This window comes from Corvus brachyrhynchos, unplaced genomic scaffold (genome assembly GCF_000691975.1).
Source record: "Corvus brachyrhynchos isolate BGI_N302 unplaced genomic scaffold, ASM69197v1 scaffold115, whole genome shotgun sequence".
NCBI classification, from domain to species: Eukaryota; Metazoa; Chordata; class Aves; order Passeriformes; family Corvidae; genus Corvus; species Corvus brachyrhynchos.
This window is the reverse complement of record NW_008239553.1, coordinates 12466707-12487333: the sequence shown is the minus strand read 5'-3', so window position 1 is coordinate 12487333 and position 20627 is coordinate 12466707. Positions and strand designations below refer to the sequence as shown.

At 42.6% G+C, this 20627-nt stretch overlaps 1 protein-coding gene across 6 annotated transcripts in view; it reads right to left on the bottom strand.

The window, feature by feature from the left end:
• Window positions 1-7864: 7864 nt before the first annotated feature.
• The window catches only part of ACTN1 (actinin alpha 1), a 46465-nt gene continuing 33702 nt past the window's right edge, over window positions 7865-20627 (bottom strand). For 2 of the 6 annotated variants that reach the window (XM_008639528.2, XM_017742120.1), the window contains 9 exons: window positions 20116-20224; window positions 19491-19631; window positions 17369-17551; window positions 16515-16649; window positions 15502-15681; window positions 14452-14598; window positions 12185-12250; window positions 10561-10719; window positions 7865-8766 (listed from right to left, as the gene is read on the bottom strand). In XM_008639528.2, the coding sequence (XP_008637750.1) occupies window positions 8608-8766; window positions 10561-10719; window positions 12185-12250; window positions 14452-14598; window positions 15502-15681; window positions 16515-16649; window positions 17369-17551; window positions 19491-19631; window positions 20116-20224 (1279 nt within the window). In that variant the 3' untranslated portion in view covers window positions 7865-8607. Of the gene's footprint in view, window positions 8767-10560; window positions 10720-12184; window positions 12251-12801; window positions 12883-14451; window positions 14599-15501; window positions 15682-16514; window positions 16650-17368; window positions 17552-19490; window positions 19632-20115; window positions 20225-20627 lie in introns of all 6 variants that reach the window. The other 4 variants (XM_017742121.1, XM_017742117.1, XM_017742116.1 and 1 more) reach the window with 4 other exon arrangements.

Here is a 20627-nt window from a genome sequence, read left to right as displayed (position 1 = left end):
TGGCGGGGAGCTTAGCGATCATCCCGCTCCAAGCCCCCGCCACGGGCAGGGACACTTCCCGCCCCACCAGGCTGCTCAGAGCCCCGTCCGGCCTGGCCTTGGACACTGCCAGGGATGGGGTATCCACAGCTTCCCTGGGCAGCCTGTTCATGCTGAACTGCCTGTGACTTTTTGACTAAGACATGGCAAAACAGATGGGTCACAATTCTGCTTAACAAGTGGAGGAGAAAAGCCACGCGTCCAGAGAATTCATCTGAAGTGCTGCACTCGGCAACTCAGTTCTGCCAACAGAAGTGTGCTGCGGCCAGGCCCTTCCTGCCATCTTCTCCTCTTCGGCACACAGATTTACACCGCTTTGGATAACGCCGCAATACTGTTATTAATCTCTGACACCAGGGGGATATCTTGGCTGTGGAAAAGTAACTAGTGAAGAACCAGGCCTGTATGGCAAAAGCTCTTTTTCCATGAATAAACAGCACACTACTTTCCTGCTTTATCAGTGTGAGATATACTCACTTTACGGACTTTTTACAGTGTAATTAATGACAATTTACAGTATGATGACCAATATAAAAATTATTCTCTGTTTCTTCAGCATAGCATAGCTTGTTAAGTCTTCACTGTCCCAATGCTTAAAATATAACTACAGTTTGGTTTGTCCATTTTCTCCCCTTGTCTGACAGCATCATGTCTGGATTTCCTGTTTTAACTTGGAGTAAATATGTAAGTTACATTTATGACATTTTATGTTAGATTCAGGCATCATTCAAATTTATTGCCCTCTAATCATTCTTTAGGATAGAGATAACCTATACATTCAACATCCATATAATAAACAGAATCTTTTAGGTTGGAAGTGACGCCTTGAGATCATCTGGTTTAATCTCCCAAGGTTGCCCAGAAGCATGACCAGACAGCTTTTTAGTATATGGAGGCTCCACAACCTCTCTGGACAACCTGACTTGGTGTTTGACCACCCTTAGAGTAGAAAAAAAATGTTTTCTTGTGTTCAGATGAAATATCATGGGTTTCAGTTGTCCGTGGATGCTACTGAGAAGAGTCTGGCACCCTCCTCTTCATTCCCTCTGATCAGGTATTGATACAGATTCAGCCTTCTCCAGGCTGAACAATCCCAGCTCTCTTGGCCTCTCCTTATATAAGGGGTGCTCCAGTCTCACAGTCTTTGTGGTGATGTGCTTCAGTAAGTCCATGTCTCTTTTGTGGCCATAACACTCCAGATGTGGCCTCACCAGTGCTGTGTAGAGGGGCAGGATCACCTCCCTTGACCCTCCAGTGATGCTCTGGCTAATGCAGCCCAGGATGCTGACTTTTGCCACAAGGCAGCTGATGTGAACTCTTACTTGGCAAGAAAATGGAGAAATGTGAGAACAGAACACAGCTAGCTGTGGTTAAAAAAGAACATGTGGGTAGCTGTAGCTGGTGCAAGTATGTCTTACAACTTTGAATACAATGTTTAGTTGTAAGGCTGCTTTACTTCTTTAATTGATTAGAGAATCCAGGACACTCAAAATGGCAATGCTGTGACTTTTTGTGCAAATTCTGTGTAGGTGGCAGAGCTGGACTATTACAGGAGCAGCAGTAGAGTCTCTGTGTGACTGTGTGCTTGAACTGCTGTGTTAAGAAGCTCAGAAGCAGAAAAAAGCTCCTTAGGTGGCAGCCTTGGAATGGTATGGTTGTAATAGGGATTGGAGTTACTGGCAATAATGAAGATAAGTCATACTAGAAGCCCAATTAAAGCTTTTTCGGTTTTATCCTGCTTCTCTTCAGCCTCTGGGATCATGTCAGCAGGGAAGAATGTGGCTGTGTGTCTGGAACACAGCTCCAGCCGCTCTGATAGTGCCTGAGCCAGGCTGGGGTCCTGCTTTCCCTTTCTTGGTTCTGGACACTCTGCATGGGTGCTAAAAGGCATGAAATATATCATTAGGAGAATCTGCAGCATTGCCTCTCGCATGTGGATAGTGTTTCTGGAAGCTATCACGCGCAAAATCAACTTCAGTAAAAACACTGTGTTTTAGTTCCCTCGTTTTGCTTGCACAAAAAGATTGGTCTCTCAGAAGCACATCTGAAAGCCCACTGGGAACTGTTAGTGTTCTGACTGCACATCTACAAACGTAAACAAACACTTTATCTGGAATCAGAATACTAAAAAACCACAGTCTGTTTATTGCCGGGGTAAATTAACTGCTTTCTCACTTCCCTGAAGAAGAAATTTTATTTTCTCTGTCCTAGAAAGCAGAATGCTGTGGCTCAGCACCAGAGATTAAAAGTTATGTCCTCTTCATTAAGGAGAGAAATTCTTCATTAAAGTGATGGTGATGATGAAGATGTTTGAATGTGCTTAATAATAAAAGTATAAAATGCTTTCTTAACTCTGCAGATTAAAGTAGTCCTTATTTTTAGGCAAATCTGTACAATGAAAGCCACAGGGTCATACAAAAAAGCCACAGCAGCAATTAAGATACTAGGGGGTGGTATGGGAAAAGGTTTTAACTTGTCGTAGGATGACTGCAGCACTCAGACTGGAAGGTGACAGAGCTGGGCCCAGTTCATTGCTCCACCATGAACCTTCCTGAGGACCCCAGGCAAGTCACCTCTGGCTGGAGACAGTAACCACTCATTTGCCTTCTCTGCAGTACCTAACAGGTGCCAGCCATCCAGAAAGAATCCAATCCAAGACCTAAAGCTAGGTCTTGTACAGGACATGTGGGAAACAAAAATGCTAGCAAATGAGTGAGGGGCTGCTAGGAAGCACCGGTGGGAGGTGTAGGTCTGAACATCCTGCCCCTGCTCAACACAAATGCACCTGCCTGCAGCTGGGAAAACAGAGCCTTCTTCCACCCAGGATCCAAAGGATGATCTTGTCTCCCAGAGGAGTGCCAACTTCTGTTTGTAACGAGGACTAACCAGGGCTTGTTCTTTCCTTTGGCTGCCAAAACATATGTTCAGACCAACAGCTACATTTTGTAAAATGGCTTATCATTTAAAATAGCCATTACTCTGGAAGCTTAGGTTTGCTGTCTTCCTCAGATTGAAGATTCAGTCTCCAATCCACCAGAGTGTCTTAACCACAGTGTGAGCCTGTGGTGCTGGAGGAGGGAAGCTCCTCTCATTCAAATTCTGCCACTATGGAGCAGATAGCTGAGGGAGAGCAAGTGTAAGGAGGGGCCTAGTGGTTGGGGTGCTGAGAGAGGCATGCTAGGGCCTGTTTCCCATCCTAAGGGTCTTTATCCTGTGACTGTTTAATAGAAAATACCTAAAAAACACCTCTGTCAGGGACAGAAATGCAGCATTATTTCTGCAAACTCATTGCCTAAACCATGAGGATATGGGCACACACACTCTCCTATTGCTTGAGTGCTTAATTATTACAGGGAGAGAGTGAGGCTGAGGAGATGCTCCCTGGCCCAGCCTATTAGGTTCCTGCTGGTTAAGGTGTAGGGCTAGGAGGTGTGCATCCTGAGGAGGGATGAGGTGTTGAGCTTGTGTTACTCTCCTCATGTGAAGATACTTTAGGCAATTAGGCTTTTATGGAGCAAATGGGTGGCAAACCCACCTTGAAACTTTGCAAAGCAGCCAGTCCTGCTGGTTTGTACTGTTCTATTTACACTGGGTGAGATTTGTGGCCCCTGGTGATGTGGGATGTTTGCAAGGGGGGGTGCTTGGGCCCTGAAGGGGACTGTCCCACAGGCCCAGGTGTTCAGTAGTTTCAATCTCCCACTCCAGACATGCCCCAAAGCAGAAACAGAGGTGTGCAGAGAAGGTTTAGATGCAACAGGGAAAAGCTTAGTGAGCAATACCTCCAGACCTGAGCACCAGCTGAACAGAGACTGTTTGGATTGCAATTGTAAATAAAGGCTTCATATTTTTCTACCTTCTAGTGACATCTAGCCCTTTTTCCTGCATGTGCCTTCTTTATCTGCACAGTGGGAGTAACACTACAGGTTTCCTGCAGCAGTAATGAGAGATCGTGCTTTTGCAGACAGTCTGAGGGTCCGTGTCACTGAGGCATGATGATAACTAGAGGTCCTCAATATTCTGCTTGAATGTCAGCTAGGCCACCAGGATGTGAACGACTGACTAATAGAAAGGGGGTGGTGTAAAGAGACTTGCTGAGAAGAGGTAAGACAGTGACAGGAGGTAGTGCAGTTTCTGCCAACATCTTTTCGTGCATGTATGTCCCAGAAGTCAAAGCAGAGAACTAAACTGAGACCCCATTTCCTGGCTGTTGCATGGTATTCAAAGATGGGAAGAATCTATTTTAATATCTTATTGGTGAGATCTAGTCTATAGTAGCTCTGAGCCCTCAGAATATAGAAAAGATTATATTTCTCCTTTTATTTTCAGTGGGTTTAAATTGGTGAGATTTAAATCTATCTGAAATAGCCTTAGAGCATCCCTCCCTGTATAAGATGCAATCATCCAACTTTATCCTTAGCAATGCCTGACTTCTCTAGTGACTGCAGCACTTAGCACATTTTCTCAGTGCCTGCTGGGGAATGTTCTGATTACCTGTTTGCATCAGGATATGCCCTAGACTTAGTTAATCTATGTTTACTATGCTAAGACTTTCCCAGCAGCTTAGCGCTAATGCAACGGATTTTAAGGGCTTGCACAGTAGCAACGCTTTCAGTAGCCAGAGTCACCTCAAAGGTTTAATGAATTCAACAGGATTAAGGATTTTTTCATACTTGGGTGGAAAAAGGGGTGGAAAAAGTCTGTCCTACCTCAGTATCTGTAGTGCAAGTAATGTTGTACAAATAATCTTCTTGTTATGGTATGAAAATTATACCTGCATTCTGTTTTCTTAAAAAAGTCATTTTAGTTCAAGCTGTTCCTTTTCACAGCCATTACAAAACCCCAACCTCTCTACTCCTCACCTTCTCCTTTATTTCCCTGATAAAACCACTCAGATTTGTCTGGATGGAATCTCCATGGATATATGAATACTTCTTTGAAACCAAGTTCATTCAAGGTTGCAGAACAGTTTCCTTTCATTGTCTTCTGAGACTCCTGGCTCTGCTCCTGCACTCTGCTCCAAACCAGATGACATGCAACAGTCACAAGATAGATTTGAGAGGCTTTGGGAAATGTGGTTGACATTCTGGCAGGCAAGACAAGACCCATGTCGTTTGAGCACTGAAGTGTTTTCTGCCCCTGTACTGTCAGACAGTCAGGCTGAATAAGGCAGGTTATTGAGATCTCAGCAGCCAAACATATCAACAGTCATGGAAGAATTGGAAGATTTCTTGGTTAATTTCTTCAAAAAGTATTATTTCCATACCTGAAATAGTGAGTATGGGAGACTGACAGAAATGGTTTACCCCTGAATGGAAGGAGTGAGCTTGAAGTGGATTATCCACTTTTTCCGTTCCTGGCAGACGAAGGGGCAGTCGCCAAAGGGGCAGCTGCAAACGGCTGCTTCCAGAGATGAATTTCATCAAGGCTGATGCCTGGACTTGGCTAAAGAATGGCATGTTAGCTGCAAAACCATGAGCCTAATACCAAAAGCTGTTTTCACATTTCAGCATACGAATGGCCCCAGACTGTTAGGCCACACAATTGCAAGGTAAATCTTGTGCTGCAAATGAGGATGGCCAATGTCTGGCAGCATCCTAGCACTCCTCCGTGTGTGAGGTGGGAATGGGGAGGCTTTATGTACAGCCCAGAGGGAAAGACCACATCACGTAAGCTCTAGCCAGTTTCTCAGAGGCCATGCCACCCAAGAAGAAACATGCCAGTATATTTTAGGCACACCTATTGTCAATATTTTAAACTCTATTCAAGTATTCAGAAGCATAGGCAAGGGCTTTCTGTTCCTGTTGACATCTCAACTTCACCAAAGCAGTGCTGGGGTGCCAACTTTCGCGAGGCTGGAGCCCACACGTTATCACCAATCTGTGGTGTCAGCAGGGATGAGCCACCTGCTGTCATAAAACTAGGAATACCAACACCTAGCTGGGGTTTTGTGTGAAACCTGGTCACACATTGCAATGCTGCCACAGCTCAGTAAAAGACTTTTATGAAGACTTCTGAAATCTCCAAGCATGGACTTGCAGAGTCCTGTCACCATGATCATTCAACATAGTTTGGTTTCATTTTCAGAGTGGTAGCAGACCTGGGCCCAAAGCGATGGCCCAAGGTGCAGCTACAGTCTTTTCCACCCCTTTTTCAAAATAACAGGAATCTTTTCTCCAGACAGTGGTCACTTAATAGCCCAAAAGATATTCCCATTCTCCCCCACTCCAGTTTTATTGTTTAAATAAATAAAAAAATATTAAAATATCATTACATCTTCTGGGAGCAGGGGTACAACCTACAGAGATCTCAAATTTTTTGACAGTGCAAATGTCCTTTCTCAGGTGCAGCAAAGCAAGGACAGGGCAGCTACTGTGGAAGAGGAAAGAGGGTTACCAAAGCAAGGGCAATGGATATTCAGAGGCAGACTTCAATAAAGATTATCTGCTCTAGTCATCCTCTCTGCTGTTTTAGCTTTCAAACAGATAACCTATGCTACGTACTTTAAAACATGGCAGTGGAAATCAGCATACCGTACCTTTGAAGAGGACAGTCCCGTTTGCAGCAACACAGTAGTGACATAGCTGAAAATGAGCTTGCAAGTGGATTAAATACTTATGTGGCTCCAAGTCCTACATTACTGACAATTCATATCAACCCCTCCAGGCTTCTCAGTATCATGGGTTTCAACACAGGAAACTCGGCTTCAGCTCAACTCCAGCCCTCATTAACAACACAATTACAGCTAAGTTACACAAACTGTCACCTTTGAAGACAAAGCGTGGTGAGTGTAGCCTGGCCTTGTCCATGTATGAAGCTAAATGCATTTATTCACATGCCCCCTTGTAAACTCATTATTCAGCCTTCACTCATTCATGCATTCAGGAGAATGCAGGTCTTGGTGTCTCCTGGAAAGAAGTGTGGTAGCAGACATTAGCATCCCCTCTCCCAATACAGTAGGCAGATACTGTCACACTGGGACACATCACAACTTGCTGCTCTGATTTTTATTTTTTAAGGTCAGGAATAAGACAGAAAGCTGTGCAATACCTTCCTCAGGACTCAGCTCTGCCCTGGGGAAGAGAGGACGATGTTACCAAGGAGCTCCTTGTGAATCTGTCCACAAATTCACCATTCCTGCAGTCATTACTTCAAAATAAAATCTGCCTTTAGGATTAGAGACAGAGGTATATGCTTATACCTATAAAACACTTACTTGAAACACGTCACAAAGCAGTAATGTTATTTTGCTCCTAACCCTGTGTTTCCTAAAGTTGTGGGAGGGCAGGAAATGCACCTGTAGTATGAGATGGCTGGAAGGATTAGCTGCTCCCCCCTTTGCTAATTTCTAGACACATGCATGCGTGTGTTATTTTATGACACAATAAAAGTCCCAAAGGAGTTGTCCTGAAGGCTGGTTTCTTTTGTATGTCCAATAGAAAGATGACCTCTGGAGGAATCTCTGATGTCAAGAGATGTGGTATCAAAATTAGTCAGATATTCAGTGCTGAGCATGGAACAGTGGATGGATGTTTCATGGATGGTTTAAGATATGATGGTTTTTTGTACAGCTCTACTAACTAATTCTGTGCTGGTTTTTAAGGAATAACAAGAATACTGCTTCTAAAGATAGGGATGTATTGAGGTTTTAAAGTGGTCATAAAGCTGTGAAAATTTCAACATTATTCAGCAAGAATGAAAAGGCTATGGGGCTGAGAATATACCATTAAATGTACTGCAATTTTAATTAAAAACATAATTTTGGATTTTCCTTATCATGTTTAACTAAATAGGATTAAACAATTTTACTATACAAATGAATAAAGTCTAGAGTTGTTATCACAAGAAGTTTTTAATATGGTTTGTGACAAGCAATATCAAAGTTATCAACTCTCAAGCTTCATGTTCTGAAACCAGACAACTCTCAGCAACAAAAAAAGTTGTGCACTGATAAACATAGGCGGCGTATTGTATTTTTTAATTAAATATGAAAACATGAGCTGTGTACATTATTTTTTCCCTAGAAAACACAGCAATTTCAAAAGTTTATCATAAAATATTTTCATGAAATGAGTGAACCAGCAAACACATGCACTTGTGTGCCTTCCCCCCTCCCAAGATAAATGTGATAGGAGACATATGCAAATGTAATAGTTAACAGAACAAGTGGAGTTTTGTCATAGTTTGGTTCTTTTTGGAAAGGATGGAATGTAACATTGTGCTTGACTTTCTATGTCACAACAAAAAAATATTTGGTGCAATATTCTAACATTTCCTTTTTAAGTTTCAATCTGGTGGAGAAAAATACCTTTTTCTATAATAAAATATGTCTGTTCTTTTTAAAACGTAACTTTTTTTGCACAAAATAATTTTGTAAACTGTTATTTCAAGGGCAAGGTAGGCGGTGCCGTGTCAATGTCCTCCCCCCCCCCACTTAAAAATGTGATCTGTTATCTGACGCAAAACAGGAAAACACAAAAAAAGAGCGGAGCAGAAGTTGCTTTGCAAAGAGAAAATAGGGTGTGTTGGACGGGGGAGAGGGGAGGGAGCGTGTGGTGGGACAGAAAAAAGTTAAAGGTCACTTTCGCCATAGAGCGCTGTGGAGAAGGACATGTAGTCCAGGGCACCAGGTACAGCATCACGGCCAGTGTAGGGTGCCATCCTAGCAATGCAATATTCAGCCTGATCAGGAGGCAGTTCCCGCCGTAATTCATCCACAGTGATGTAGTTCTGCAATGAGGACAAATGATAAGGCAATCATTACTTTCAGGAAACTGACTTTCCTCTGAGGGACAACCCCCCCCTGCCCCACCAGGGCAGCAAGGCAACACTGAGGGACAGGATCCCAACAATGAGACCTGTGCTGTATACCCACACAGGGAGCTCTCTGCACTTACACCCTGGCAGGACACATACTCCTTCCCTACTGTTTGGGCAAGTAGATGGTTTTTACAGTGAATATTGGTTTTGCAGGAGAGATACTGGTGCAGCTAAAGAAAAGACCTGAAGGCAAGTCAGGCAAGTTGTTAGAGTAAGACTGTGCCTTCCTGTTGACTAAGGAGTGCCTGCTGAAAGTAAATGGGAGGAAGCTGAAATTTAATTTGGATGCTGTCCTTCACCAGCAGGAGGTAACAGCTGCTTGTGCTGCTTGCGAGTTGCCATTCCCTCTCTTCAGAGCAAGGAAAGGGGCCCCACTAGTTCTTGCTAGTGCACCAATGCAGGCAGGAGACAAGCAACCACTTTGTATTGCTTCCACAGTTCCTTTCACTGTGGACATTTTTAATAAGCAAGCAAAACTTATGTAAATTCATCTTCTGAAGACTTGCTGCGCTGAGCTGAGCCAGCTTGGCTTCTCTCCATGCAGTAGGTAACAGTAGTTGCCTGTCTCCTAATCAGTATGTTGTCTTTAGCTTACCAACTCATGGCCATTTACAGTCTGTCTGAGCAATAGCTCAGGTTTCACATCACCCTTCTCTCTCCTGTGACTTCTTATAATTTTGCCTTTCACTTTAATGACTGGGGTATGAGGTATTTTTCTTCATAATGAAATACTAGCTCATGTTACAGTCACCAGAGCATGTTAAACACTGACGAGTGCATGTAACATACTGTCCAGAGTAAACAAGTTAATAAGTAATACTGCATCTCAAAGTACCTATTTATTCAGTGGTTAGCTCATCTGAATAACATGGAATTTTCAGGCCTCAAAAGACAATAGAACTGGCTTTGGTCAGGTATATATCTAAAGGACAGGTATCATGGGTTTCTAGATTATGACTATGAAAAGATTCTTAGTGAAAAATGGAAACCAGTACCGGATTTAAGGGTAACTCATTACAATCTGAGAAACGGCATCCAATATTTCATGTGAGATAACTCAAATCATTAGCAAATAAAGAGATATGTTAATATTACATGTACATATAATATTTTCAGTTACATAAAAGCTTAGTGGGCACTGTTATATAAGAAAAATAAGATTACACTTTTTATCAGCTGCTTGCACTGATCATTTAAATTTAAAAAATTAATACTTTTCATATCATCCTGAGTTTTCCTACATTCGACCAATTTCTATGATTAAAAGGTGTTCCTCCTGCAGATACTGCATATTCTCAATGAAAATCTACTGACTGTATAAAAACTGATAGTGACATGTAGATCTGAGAAAGGCCATCTCAAGTTTACAGCTGTCAGTAAAGAACAGTTTTCAAGATTAATCAAAAACCATCTGTTGAACTTGTTCATTTTAAAATAACAAATTGCAACCAAGCTCTTAATTAAAATTTTAAAGCAAGAGTGGGCTGCAAAGTTCTGACTGACAGCTGAACAGGACTTTCGAGTGCCTTAGCAGGCTGCTCATTAACCCACACTTTGACCTTGCACTCCTCCAGCACTACAGAATGTTCCTGTGAAAATACCCCCCCATGACAGAGTGCTTCCCTCAACACCTTCTCTCAGAGACAAGTGAGAAAAGAAAGCAGGAGCTAAGCAGATACAGCAAGCCAAGGTGTGGAGCCTGACCTTATCTCCAGCCAGGATCTTGAAGGAAGCCATAACCTGGTCAGCAGTATCTGTATCTGCCGTTTCCCGGGACATGAAGTCGATGAAGGCCTGGAAGGTCACTACACCCAAACGGTTCGGGTCAACAATGCTCATGATGCGGGCAAACTCTGCCTCTCCCTGGAGAGCAAGAGAGTCATGTAAGCCTGGGTATTTGAGCAGCAGTGCTACCAAAGTGAGAGAAACCATTCAGCAGCACATCTCATAGCTAGAAAAAACCAAATAGAAACCACCTCTAGGGTTTTAATCAGGATGTTCTTTTCTAGTTTGCTGTTGTGTACAAATGCTTGCCACTCATTTGTCCTCTGGAATAAAACATTGCCAGCTATGCCTGAGGATAACATCTAGCTCTAGGACAATGCTCCTACTGGGGAACAATACCAACTGACTTCAAAGGAAGACCCAAATTTCTCTACACATGTGCTAGATGTCTGTAGCAGTATTTGAAGATCTGCACTTCTCAAATCCTTTTACTTTCATTTACTTAAAGAGAACTTTTACAATTTTCTTCAGCTGACAGAACAGAACAAATGTCTCTGGGATATTTCATAGTATCTTACTCATCTTTAATAGGCAGGCTTTGGAAAGAAGGACTTGCATATCTGGAGTGGCCCAGGGAAATAGTCTCTACAGGGAAGATCCTACAGAGAAGTTTTGCTACGGAAGACAAAACCTTGTAGTGTAGTTTTTTGCATTTCTTTCTGCATTTAAACAAAAGGTCATCTGTTCTCATCTCTGGGACTCCTTCCTCCCCAGGTAAGGAGGAGGGGAGAGCAGAGCTGAGTCTTCTCCTGGGAACAGGCTCTCCTAACACATTTAGAACAGTATACCTTCAAGAGTAATTAAGATACCTAATCAAATGTTACTGTCTTGGCACGCTACACCAAAGAGTCTGTATTTATACTGGGCTGATGAGTAAGATGATTAAACTGCTTTGCCTGCTATCAGGAGCAAAGACACCCAGAGTGCAGATGAATATGCTTGCACTGCGCTCTTCTCCTGCCCTTTGAGGAGCATCAGTCTTTGGTGAAGCTCTTCCTGTTCGCTGTGATGCCTCTCAAGGTGCTATATGTTACTGCTCTGAATATTCAGGTATTCTCGTGAGGGAAAAGCTTTGGGGAGAATGACTGGAACTGGAACATACATGTACAGGAAAGGAGATGTGAAACAAATGGTAGGAATGTGAGGAGCAGCATTCTGAGCGTATTCAGAAGTGAGGTCGTGTATACTTCCAAATGATTTCAACTGAAATTCAGGGCTGGGGGAGATTGTGTGTGCTGTGCAGAGAGCAGGCACCAGTATGAGGGAGCTTATTGTTTCTTCCACTAGTAGCTACACAGTTTGATAAACATAATTTTTATTTGAACTATCCAGGAATTAGACAATCATTTCTGTTTTTACCTTTAGCTATAGTTTTGAGACAAGAATTTTACACATACAACCAAGATTAGATTTAGATTTAACACTGTTGATAATTCTGGAAAATAAGGCTATATTTACCTTGATTCACTACACATTCTCCCTGTATTTTTGAAGGTGCCTACAGAATCACTTTGAATAGGAGTGACAGAGGACTCTACATTACCATATTGTAACCCATGGAGATAAGGCAGGCTCGGAAATCTTCACAATCCATCATACCAGTCTTCTTCTACAGAGAATGATGCAAAGATGGAAAAAGCCAAGAGAGAAAAGGGAGACCAGTCCAGCGAGAAATGAACCCACAGGAGACATTACAAAGAATGAGTTTTGGCAGGGGGAGAAGATAGAAGGAAGGATTTACAGGACAATGAAAAATAACAGAGGAAACAGAGTTTGTGAAACCATGAAGAAGCAAAGGTGGTTTTGGACATGGAATAGTTTACACACAAGAAACATATTGGCGATGAAAAAACGGCAAAAAGACATTAAGCAAGACAGATTGAGGAATGGACAAGAAAAGGAGTTTTAAGTGACCCAGAAGTAAGCAGAACAGTTCGAAGACATAAAAGGAATTCTCCCAAGACAAAAAATTAAGGAATTAAAAAGGAATAGATACCAAAGTGCATTTAGAGAGGAAGTAGTATAGAAAAGTGATGTATATATAGTCAAACACAAGAACAACAATGACAGATGGATTAAGACAAACAAGAAAAGAAAGGAAAAAACTGTTATTTTTTCACAGTTTAATATCTGTCTGTGTTCACCACTAGCATTCAGTACCTGTGCATCGTTTCCAATATCGTAACCCAAGCTGATGAGACAGGCTTTGAATTCCTCAGGGCCAAGTGTGCCGGAGTGGTCCTGGTTATGCGGTGTGCCAGGCAGCAGGACATGCAGTGCCAGTGGAGTGATGGTGTGGGGCAGAAGGAAGGGAGACACAGGAGAGATCAAAGGGAGATGAAAGGACAACAAACAGGTGCACCATGCAGTGGGTGAGGAGAGAGGAAGAGGAAGAATGACATGCAGATAGAAAGACAGGGAAGAAAAATAAAAAGTGCACAACATTAGATATCACAATGACATTTTAGGATGTGCTAAAAATGCTCTTGGAACAGTTCCTTCTCAGAGAGCTCATCCCATCTTGAGAGCATTTGAATGACAAAAACAGCTGATGCTCAGAAGCCTCAAGATCTCAATCTCCCAAGTGAATTACTTGCATCACTGCTTGTTATCCAGTGTCAGAAGCCCTGTGTTTCACCAGTAACCCAGAGTGCAGGTGAGCAGGCAGAGGCAGTGGGAAGCATTGCCTTAATCTTATAGTCAAAAGTTCCACTAAAGGAGTAGGTGAGGGCAGGCATGTTTGACAACACACCCAAGGAAGCTTAGCTGTCAGGGCATCCCAGGAACAGACAAAGAAAAACAGCTGAAGCTCAGGGGAGCAGCATTATGGCTGTATTTATGAGACCTGCACACGAGGTGGAGCTTTGACTGGCAAAGCTATTTCAAGTGCTCAGCTCTGCAAACACCACAGATGTACAGTGCAGCACAATGCAGCTTGGCAGCTGCTCTTCCCTTTGCTCATTGCCCACTCCCCCAGCGTTTGGATGTACCTATGAAATAATACACAAGCTACTACAGGAACTAAGAATCCCCACCCATTCTGCAGAATTTTAGCTCAGAACGGCCCCCAAGCACTGAAGAGCCCCTGCCTGCTGCCACTACCTCTGGCCAGATCAAGGAAGCTACAGACAGGATGGTGGGCCCAATTTCAAGTGACTTTCTTCAAAAAACCCCCAGCTTTTAAAGTCAATGTTAAGCCATCATAAATCAAACAGATGAAGGTGGGAAACCCGTGTTCTGTCTGCATTAACATTCAGACTGTTGTGAACTTCAGAAGGGGCAAATGATATGAAGGTCAAAATATAAAATCTATAGAACTTTATGGGTCCCTCTCCTAAGGAGAGAAGCCATGGTTTATTTTTCTTTGACAGCTAGAGAAGGGCTGAAATAGCCAGTAATCAGCAATTTAAAAGCATTGCCAATCTCTGAGGGCAGGCTGCCCTCAGATATAGCAGAGATGGTAGAGAAGAGTGGAAAACAGACTGTCTCAAGAATTTTATAAATCAAAATAATAATCTGCTCTCTGAAGAGGAATGGATAAAAGTCTTATTGCCTAAAAAAGACTTCAAACCTTTCCACACTTTTGCTTTACCAGGAAATTTTGCAGTCTCCTGTGAAGACATACTTCTCCCCAGGCTAACAATCACTTGGCACTCTTCACAGAAATGACTGCTCCACAGGAGTGGCACTTTTAAGAATGAAACATCTTCTGTGATCTCATTTTATCACAGTGACTGCTTGTTTGTTATTGCATTGTGCAGTCCACATGGAACCTTGTAGTTTACCAAGCTGCAGTCAGCATTGACTCACCCTGTCAAAGTGGTTGAAAGAAGCCCGGAACTCATTCATCTGTTCCTGGCTGATTCCTTTGGCATCACGGGTCAGAATCTGGTTTTCCACTTCGTTGATGGTTCTAGCAATTGTTGTTAGTAACTGCTCCCAGCCCACTCGGATATGCTGGAAAAAGAGGTCAGGACAATATTGAAATTAAGAAGTCGCTCTTCTCCTTCTGAGGCTAGTGGATCAGATGTGCTACTTAGTGCAAATTAAATGATCCTGGTGTGCAACACAGTCCTGGTGTCCATTTTCTCACAAAAATTCTTTCTAATCTGCAGGTGTTTAAAATCTGAATTTTGACTGAAAAAACCCCATATTGAAGAGGCCAAATTCTGATCTTAAGAAAAACTTGGTCCTATTCAAAGTTCCTTTGCCTGGTCAGAGCAACATACTGGAGGGGCCTTTAACACAAATGAGAAACAAACCCAGTGCTCCTAGGACTTAGTTAAGCAGAAAACTCTCTTTACCAAGAAACTAAATAAAACACAGTGCTTGGAAGACACTGGAGCTCCCCTGCCTCTACTGTTGCTTAATGGAAAGCTGGACAGAAACCAAAAAACCAGTTTCAAAGCCTGTGTTCAGCTGGACTCATGTTGAACTCTGACTGCTCCCAAGAAACCTCACGTTATCAACATAAAGCCAGTCTCCAACTTTAAAAAAACCTTCTGTTGGACTTTTTTCTTGTGCCAGGTAGTGGCAGCTCAAAATCAGCAGCACTTCCCTTTCTAATCCCAGCTAACACAATCGGGTGGCAGGAGAAACGAGACCTGTCAATTTTTCAAGCAATACTGTGGATCTCATTCAGGTTGTTTCTGTTGTCCATATTTGGAAGTACATTGGAAGGGCTTGGCATGAAGTACAGCAAGGCAAAAATGAAATTCAGTGACATGTTGTTGCATGTTTGGCCATATTATCAAGCTCTCCATTTGCCTGAGAACCACAATATGTTGCCAGAACTAGATGTGGCTGACGCTAGCTGGCCACAGCAGATGAGGCTGTCTGATCTGCTGCCAAAACACTTACCTCCATGGTGTAGTTGGTGTGCTTGTTGTCAAAGATAAGCGCTTCCTGGATCAGCTGGTGGTCTCCTTCCAGCTGGTCAATCTTTGGTTTGTAGTTCACAATGCTCTTCTCGTACTGCCGCAAGTGGTTGAGCTGGTCCTCCAGGGTCCCATGCATCTCTATTGAAATGCGGCCAATCTCCTGCGATAGCAAAGCCAAAGGAGTTACACTCCACTGAAAGGACGAGCCTCAACATGCTTGACTTTTATTGCAGCAATTTCACTCTCACACAGGATGATGATTCAAAAAAAAAAAAAAAAATCTCATGGAGCAGTTACTGTCTCGGCTCCTGTGAAGTGTCAGCAAAAAATTTAGCACAGCCCTGAACATTTTCCAAGTGAGGTGAATCACATAAGATGTGTCTAATACAAGGATACAAAAGAAAAAGAAACTGCAGTCCATAAGCTAGTAATGTACCAAGCCAGATCTTTTTCTGGTGTACTGTCTGCCACTTAGCTCCTTCATACAGACGTATTTCTGTAATCACTCTCTTCTTTCCAGCTCCTACCATCAGTAATAGCTTAGTATTTTTATGTTTCATCAACTCCAACTACTTTACCTCAAATCTTACCTAAAGAGAAACCTCCCTTAAAAATGTCTCCTCTGCAGATGTTTGGTATGTTCATTGTATTTATTTAGTCATGTGTATCAAGATCATTCTGCGAAAGCAATTACACAAACTATGTCTCTGATCTAGGATTTTTAATTTGTTGCATTTAAACACAAATCTTAAAATACCAATGTTCTCCATCTTAAGTAATGCTTTTTTTCTGGTACTAGAGTGAGGGGCAGAAAAGTACAAGCACTTCAGTAACCAATATTAATCTTGATATTCTTTGTATTTTCTATGATGTTTCTCTTGTTGTAACTTGAAGAAAGAATGGCTGTGACAGTGATCAAGAAAGACCACGAATAAGGATATCAGTGAAGATCACAGAGAAAAAGAGACTGTTTCAAAATTTGCAAAGCACTACCTCCATCTTGGTCTGGATCCAGGGTCCAATGACATTGGCCTGTGCACCAAACTGTTTACGAAGTCGTTCATTTTGCTGCTGGCGAGCGTGTTCTTCCATCAGGGCTTGATCCCTTCTGGGAACCAGCTGCCTCACCTACAACGAGCAAGTGTGCAGTTTAGACACACAAAGGCACATGTACAGTAAATGTAGAAGTTGCCTCAAGGGAGGGAGGAGTGGGTGTTTGCAGTGAAAACAAGCATTCATATGGTTTAAGTCACAGTGGGCAAACTCATGGAATGTGAACCCAATCTGCTGTAGGATACACACAAGCATATGTCAGGCCACGAAAGACCAGAAGCACCTTCCATTCATTATTTGGGTTTTTGGTGGCTCATGTTAACTGAGTTGCAGGATTCTGTTCAGATCTCACTTTGGTGATTTTGTTTGGTAGTAGGAACCATAAGTGCAACGGGTATGGGCAGTAGTTGCTCTTTTAGGATTACAGCAAGGAAAGGGTACTTGGCTGCAGAGATAGAACATTTGAAGGGCTGAATGGTGAAAAAGGATACCGATTTATGTGCTATACATGCAGGTCAACTGAAGATCAAAAACCTCAAAGCTTTTAAATTTAGCAACTTTCATTTAAAATTAGCATGTAAAAGGGAGTCTGATGTGCCTTAGACATTTATATCAAAGACATCTTCCACTTTCCAAGCACATGGCAATTGAGCCAAAATCAAATGACAAAACCACACCAAACTCAGGAGTAAACATGAGAGGTTAACTGCAGAGTAAATAATCCACTTCCTGGGCCCACAGTGGTTGAGCAGTGACATTGCCCCCACTACCCTGCAAGGCTGGAAAGAACTCACATGCTCCCATTTGCCATTGATCTCATGTGGGGTGATTGTAGTGTAAGGATTCGTTCCTGCCATGTTGACATGATATGTCTGGACAATCTTAGAAACTTCATTGTGGATTCCCAGGATGGCTTGTCGCTCCTTGTCGGCATCTGGCAACGTGGCTTTGAACTGCTCATGAGCTGTGGTCAATCCCTGCAGAAGGAAGGCAGCAGCAAAGGGAGGGTAAGAACATTACTTATGAAATAGCCTCTTCAGAGACCATATTCCTGAAGTGACTGCAAAAGCTAACATATTCCCAGCATACAAAGCAGGCTAATCTAATACACTTTTCAGGTTCTCTCAGTATCACTAATGGGATGTTTTAAGTAGTCAAATGATGTGAAGTCTTGTTTTCCCTCTCTTTCTGTCCCATGTTGACCAGTGACAGAGATCACATACCAAAAAAAGATGGAATAGTAACGGCTCGTAATTTAGAAGGAACTATTTCTGCAACACTCCTCAGTGACTGCTTGCCAGCCTCTTTGGGGAAGAAGATCTGACTATTAAAAAAAAGTCTCACTAGTTTAAATGCACTGTGTTTTTTCTTCTCCCACCAGGTATGCACCATTTCTACACCCAAAGTAACTCCAGATGAGTACTAAGAGTCAGATTCAATTTCATTAGAATCATTTAGAACCAGGTGAAGGTCTTCCAGACAGCTGCAAATTTGCACAGGCATCACATGCTCCTGCTGCTGGAAAACAGCTCCTTCTGCCTGACCACAACAGGCCCTTCCTGCTCCCTGTCTCGCTGCGGTGCCCAGGCTGTGCTCCAAGGACTGCCGGTTGGGGAGTGCTTGCTGGTAAATTTGTAGTCAGCTGACAAGCCAGCTAGTCCTGGCTCATCTCCCACTGCTTCTACAGGCCTTTAAGGTACTTCATCCCAGAAACCTAGAAGATCAAGACTAGGGAAGCAAATGCAGGGAAAGATTTTTTTTTAAACAGCAGGTGTGTGCAGGGATAACCAAGGGAACAGTGTGGACAGAAGAGGGCATGAAAGTAAACCACGTGACTGACTGTTCTCTCTCACAACACACACTGTTAACTACTTTCTGTAAAATTCCTTTCTTACACAGTGACTCATTACTTTGCAGCTGCTGTAGTGGCCATAGAGATGTAATACAAGTCTGGGGGCTGGGAAAGACACTGCAAACAGTCACAAGGAAATGATGGAAGTGTTTAAGCGCTGTTTAGATTTATTTTGCATTATGAAAGACTTAATGAAGCCCTTTGTTCAGGAGGGCATCATGGATGAAACAAGTAGCACCTCAGTAACAGTCACTGCTCTGCTTCTGCCCTGGCTGTCATGCTCCCTGTAGGTCTGCCATTTGCTGCCTCACTGATGGTCACACTCCTGTCAGCAATTCCGGCAAAGAGCTGACTTGGATTCTTTTCACAAGCCCATCAAGCAGGTGAAATAGAAGTCCTCACTGCAGTTCAGGAAAGAGTAATTCCTGCTCTCTAAGGTCTGCAAATTACCTGTCTATACCTCAAGCTGCTTTCCTAACATTCTTTCAAAAAATGAGACACTTGTCTTTGTTGTCTTAGAGTAGGCAAGACAACTTTGATTTCAAATGGTAATTCCATGCCAAAGAGGACAATTCTGATTTTTCTTGTGCTCAGCACCAAGAACCAGCTGGCAGCTCAACAGTCCTCATGGTACATCCTGTCAGTCACATAAGACCAAATGACCTGGACGTGACATTCCATGTGAGAACTGACCTGCAGACCCTGTGAGCAGCACTAAGCTTTGCTTGTGTGGGTTAAAGAAAAATTCCACAAGACCCTAAAAGGTTCTCTCGATTTTCAGGCTTCCATCAATATGGCTCTGGAGTTACTCTGAAAAATCTGCTTTCAGTTTTGTTGTCCAGCTAGGATGATGTATGTATGTTTTGTATCTATTCAGATCCAGGTTTTTGGAGAAAATCAAGGAAAAACATACTCATTTTTATTTCTCTTGATAAGGCTCACTCAATAGAGCAGAAGTACCAAAATATAACTTATAAATTCATACCACTCTGAATTCATGCAACTCAGGAGACCCCAAACTTCTCACTGTCCCCACCTAATTGGTGCAAATGACTGCTCTGTACCTGGATCTCCTCAATCGTGTGAACAATGAACGTGTCCTGCAGATCCTCCATGGCCCCTTCCATCCAGTTATTGAAAGGGGCAGCTCGTTTGGCATATTCCAGGTACAACTGGTCAATTGTTTCCAGTAGTTTCTCTGTCCTCTGTGCACACACAAAAAGAAAAAGAAGAAAGAAAATCAGGAAAGATGGTTGGAGAAGAATAATCACATAGATACATGGGTTGTCTGAGCTGCTCCTTCCTTTCAGACCTCCTTGGTGCTCCCAGGATGGCACGTCAGTAAAAATCTCTCTGCTGTTAAGAGATTACACACTGGACAGATTTTTTCTCTAAGGGAAATAAAACAAATCCGAGGTCCTTTGAAATAAAACAAAACAAAGACAGTCTTTTCATGCAGAATGAGATTACAAAACACAAAAAATGTAAAAATAAATCAATAGTCTGAGAAAATAAATGGCACCATAATTGGGCTGGAAGAAAAGCAGACTAAGTATACTGAAATGTAGCCCTTGTTTACAGTCCAGGATGTTCTAGGAGTTCACAAGTGAGCTGATATTGCTTGTGCACACTGCAGCTTGCCCCCCACAAATGCACTACCCAGAAGGTCCAATTTGTAACATATCTCACCTCCAAGGCTTCTCTACGTTTCTGGGTTAGAGCACCCAGATTATCCCACTGATCACAGATCTTCTGGCACCTGGCATTGACACTGGGAGAGTCGTAATAGTCCAGCTCACTATAAAGGGTTGGGGAAAAAAAAAAGAAAAAAAGTCAAATAAAGACCCTGTACAGAAATAAGAGAAATCCATTAGAAATCTTTATCAGTCTTGAAGACAGATTCAGACAAAGAGATCATGGTCACTGCAAATAAAGCAAGTCAGGATGATACCAGGATCTAGTTTAGGAGACACTGTATGTTATGGTACATTAAACAGCACAGAACAGGACCACCCAAGGCCTCAATAAATACTGAAGCTGGCTACCTGATGGGAATAACTTGCCAAAGGGGGAAGGGAGTATAGACTGTTGCTCAGACTGGAAATAAGGAGATTATGAGCGGAGCAATCTGCTCTGGTACTCTGCTTAAGAACATTATGCAGGCTAACTAACTGTGGCTTGTACATCAGAATGGAAAGCAA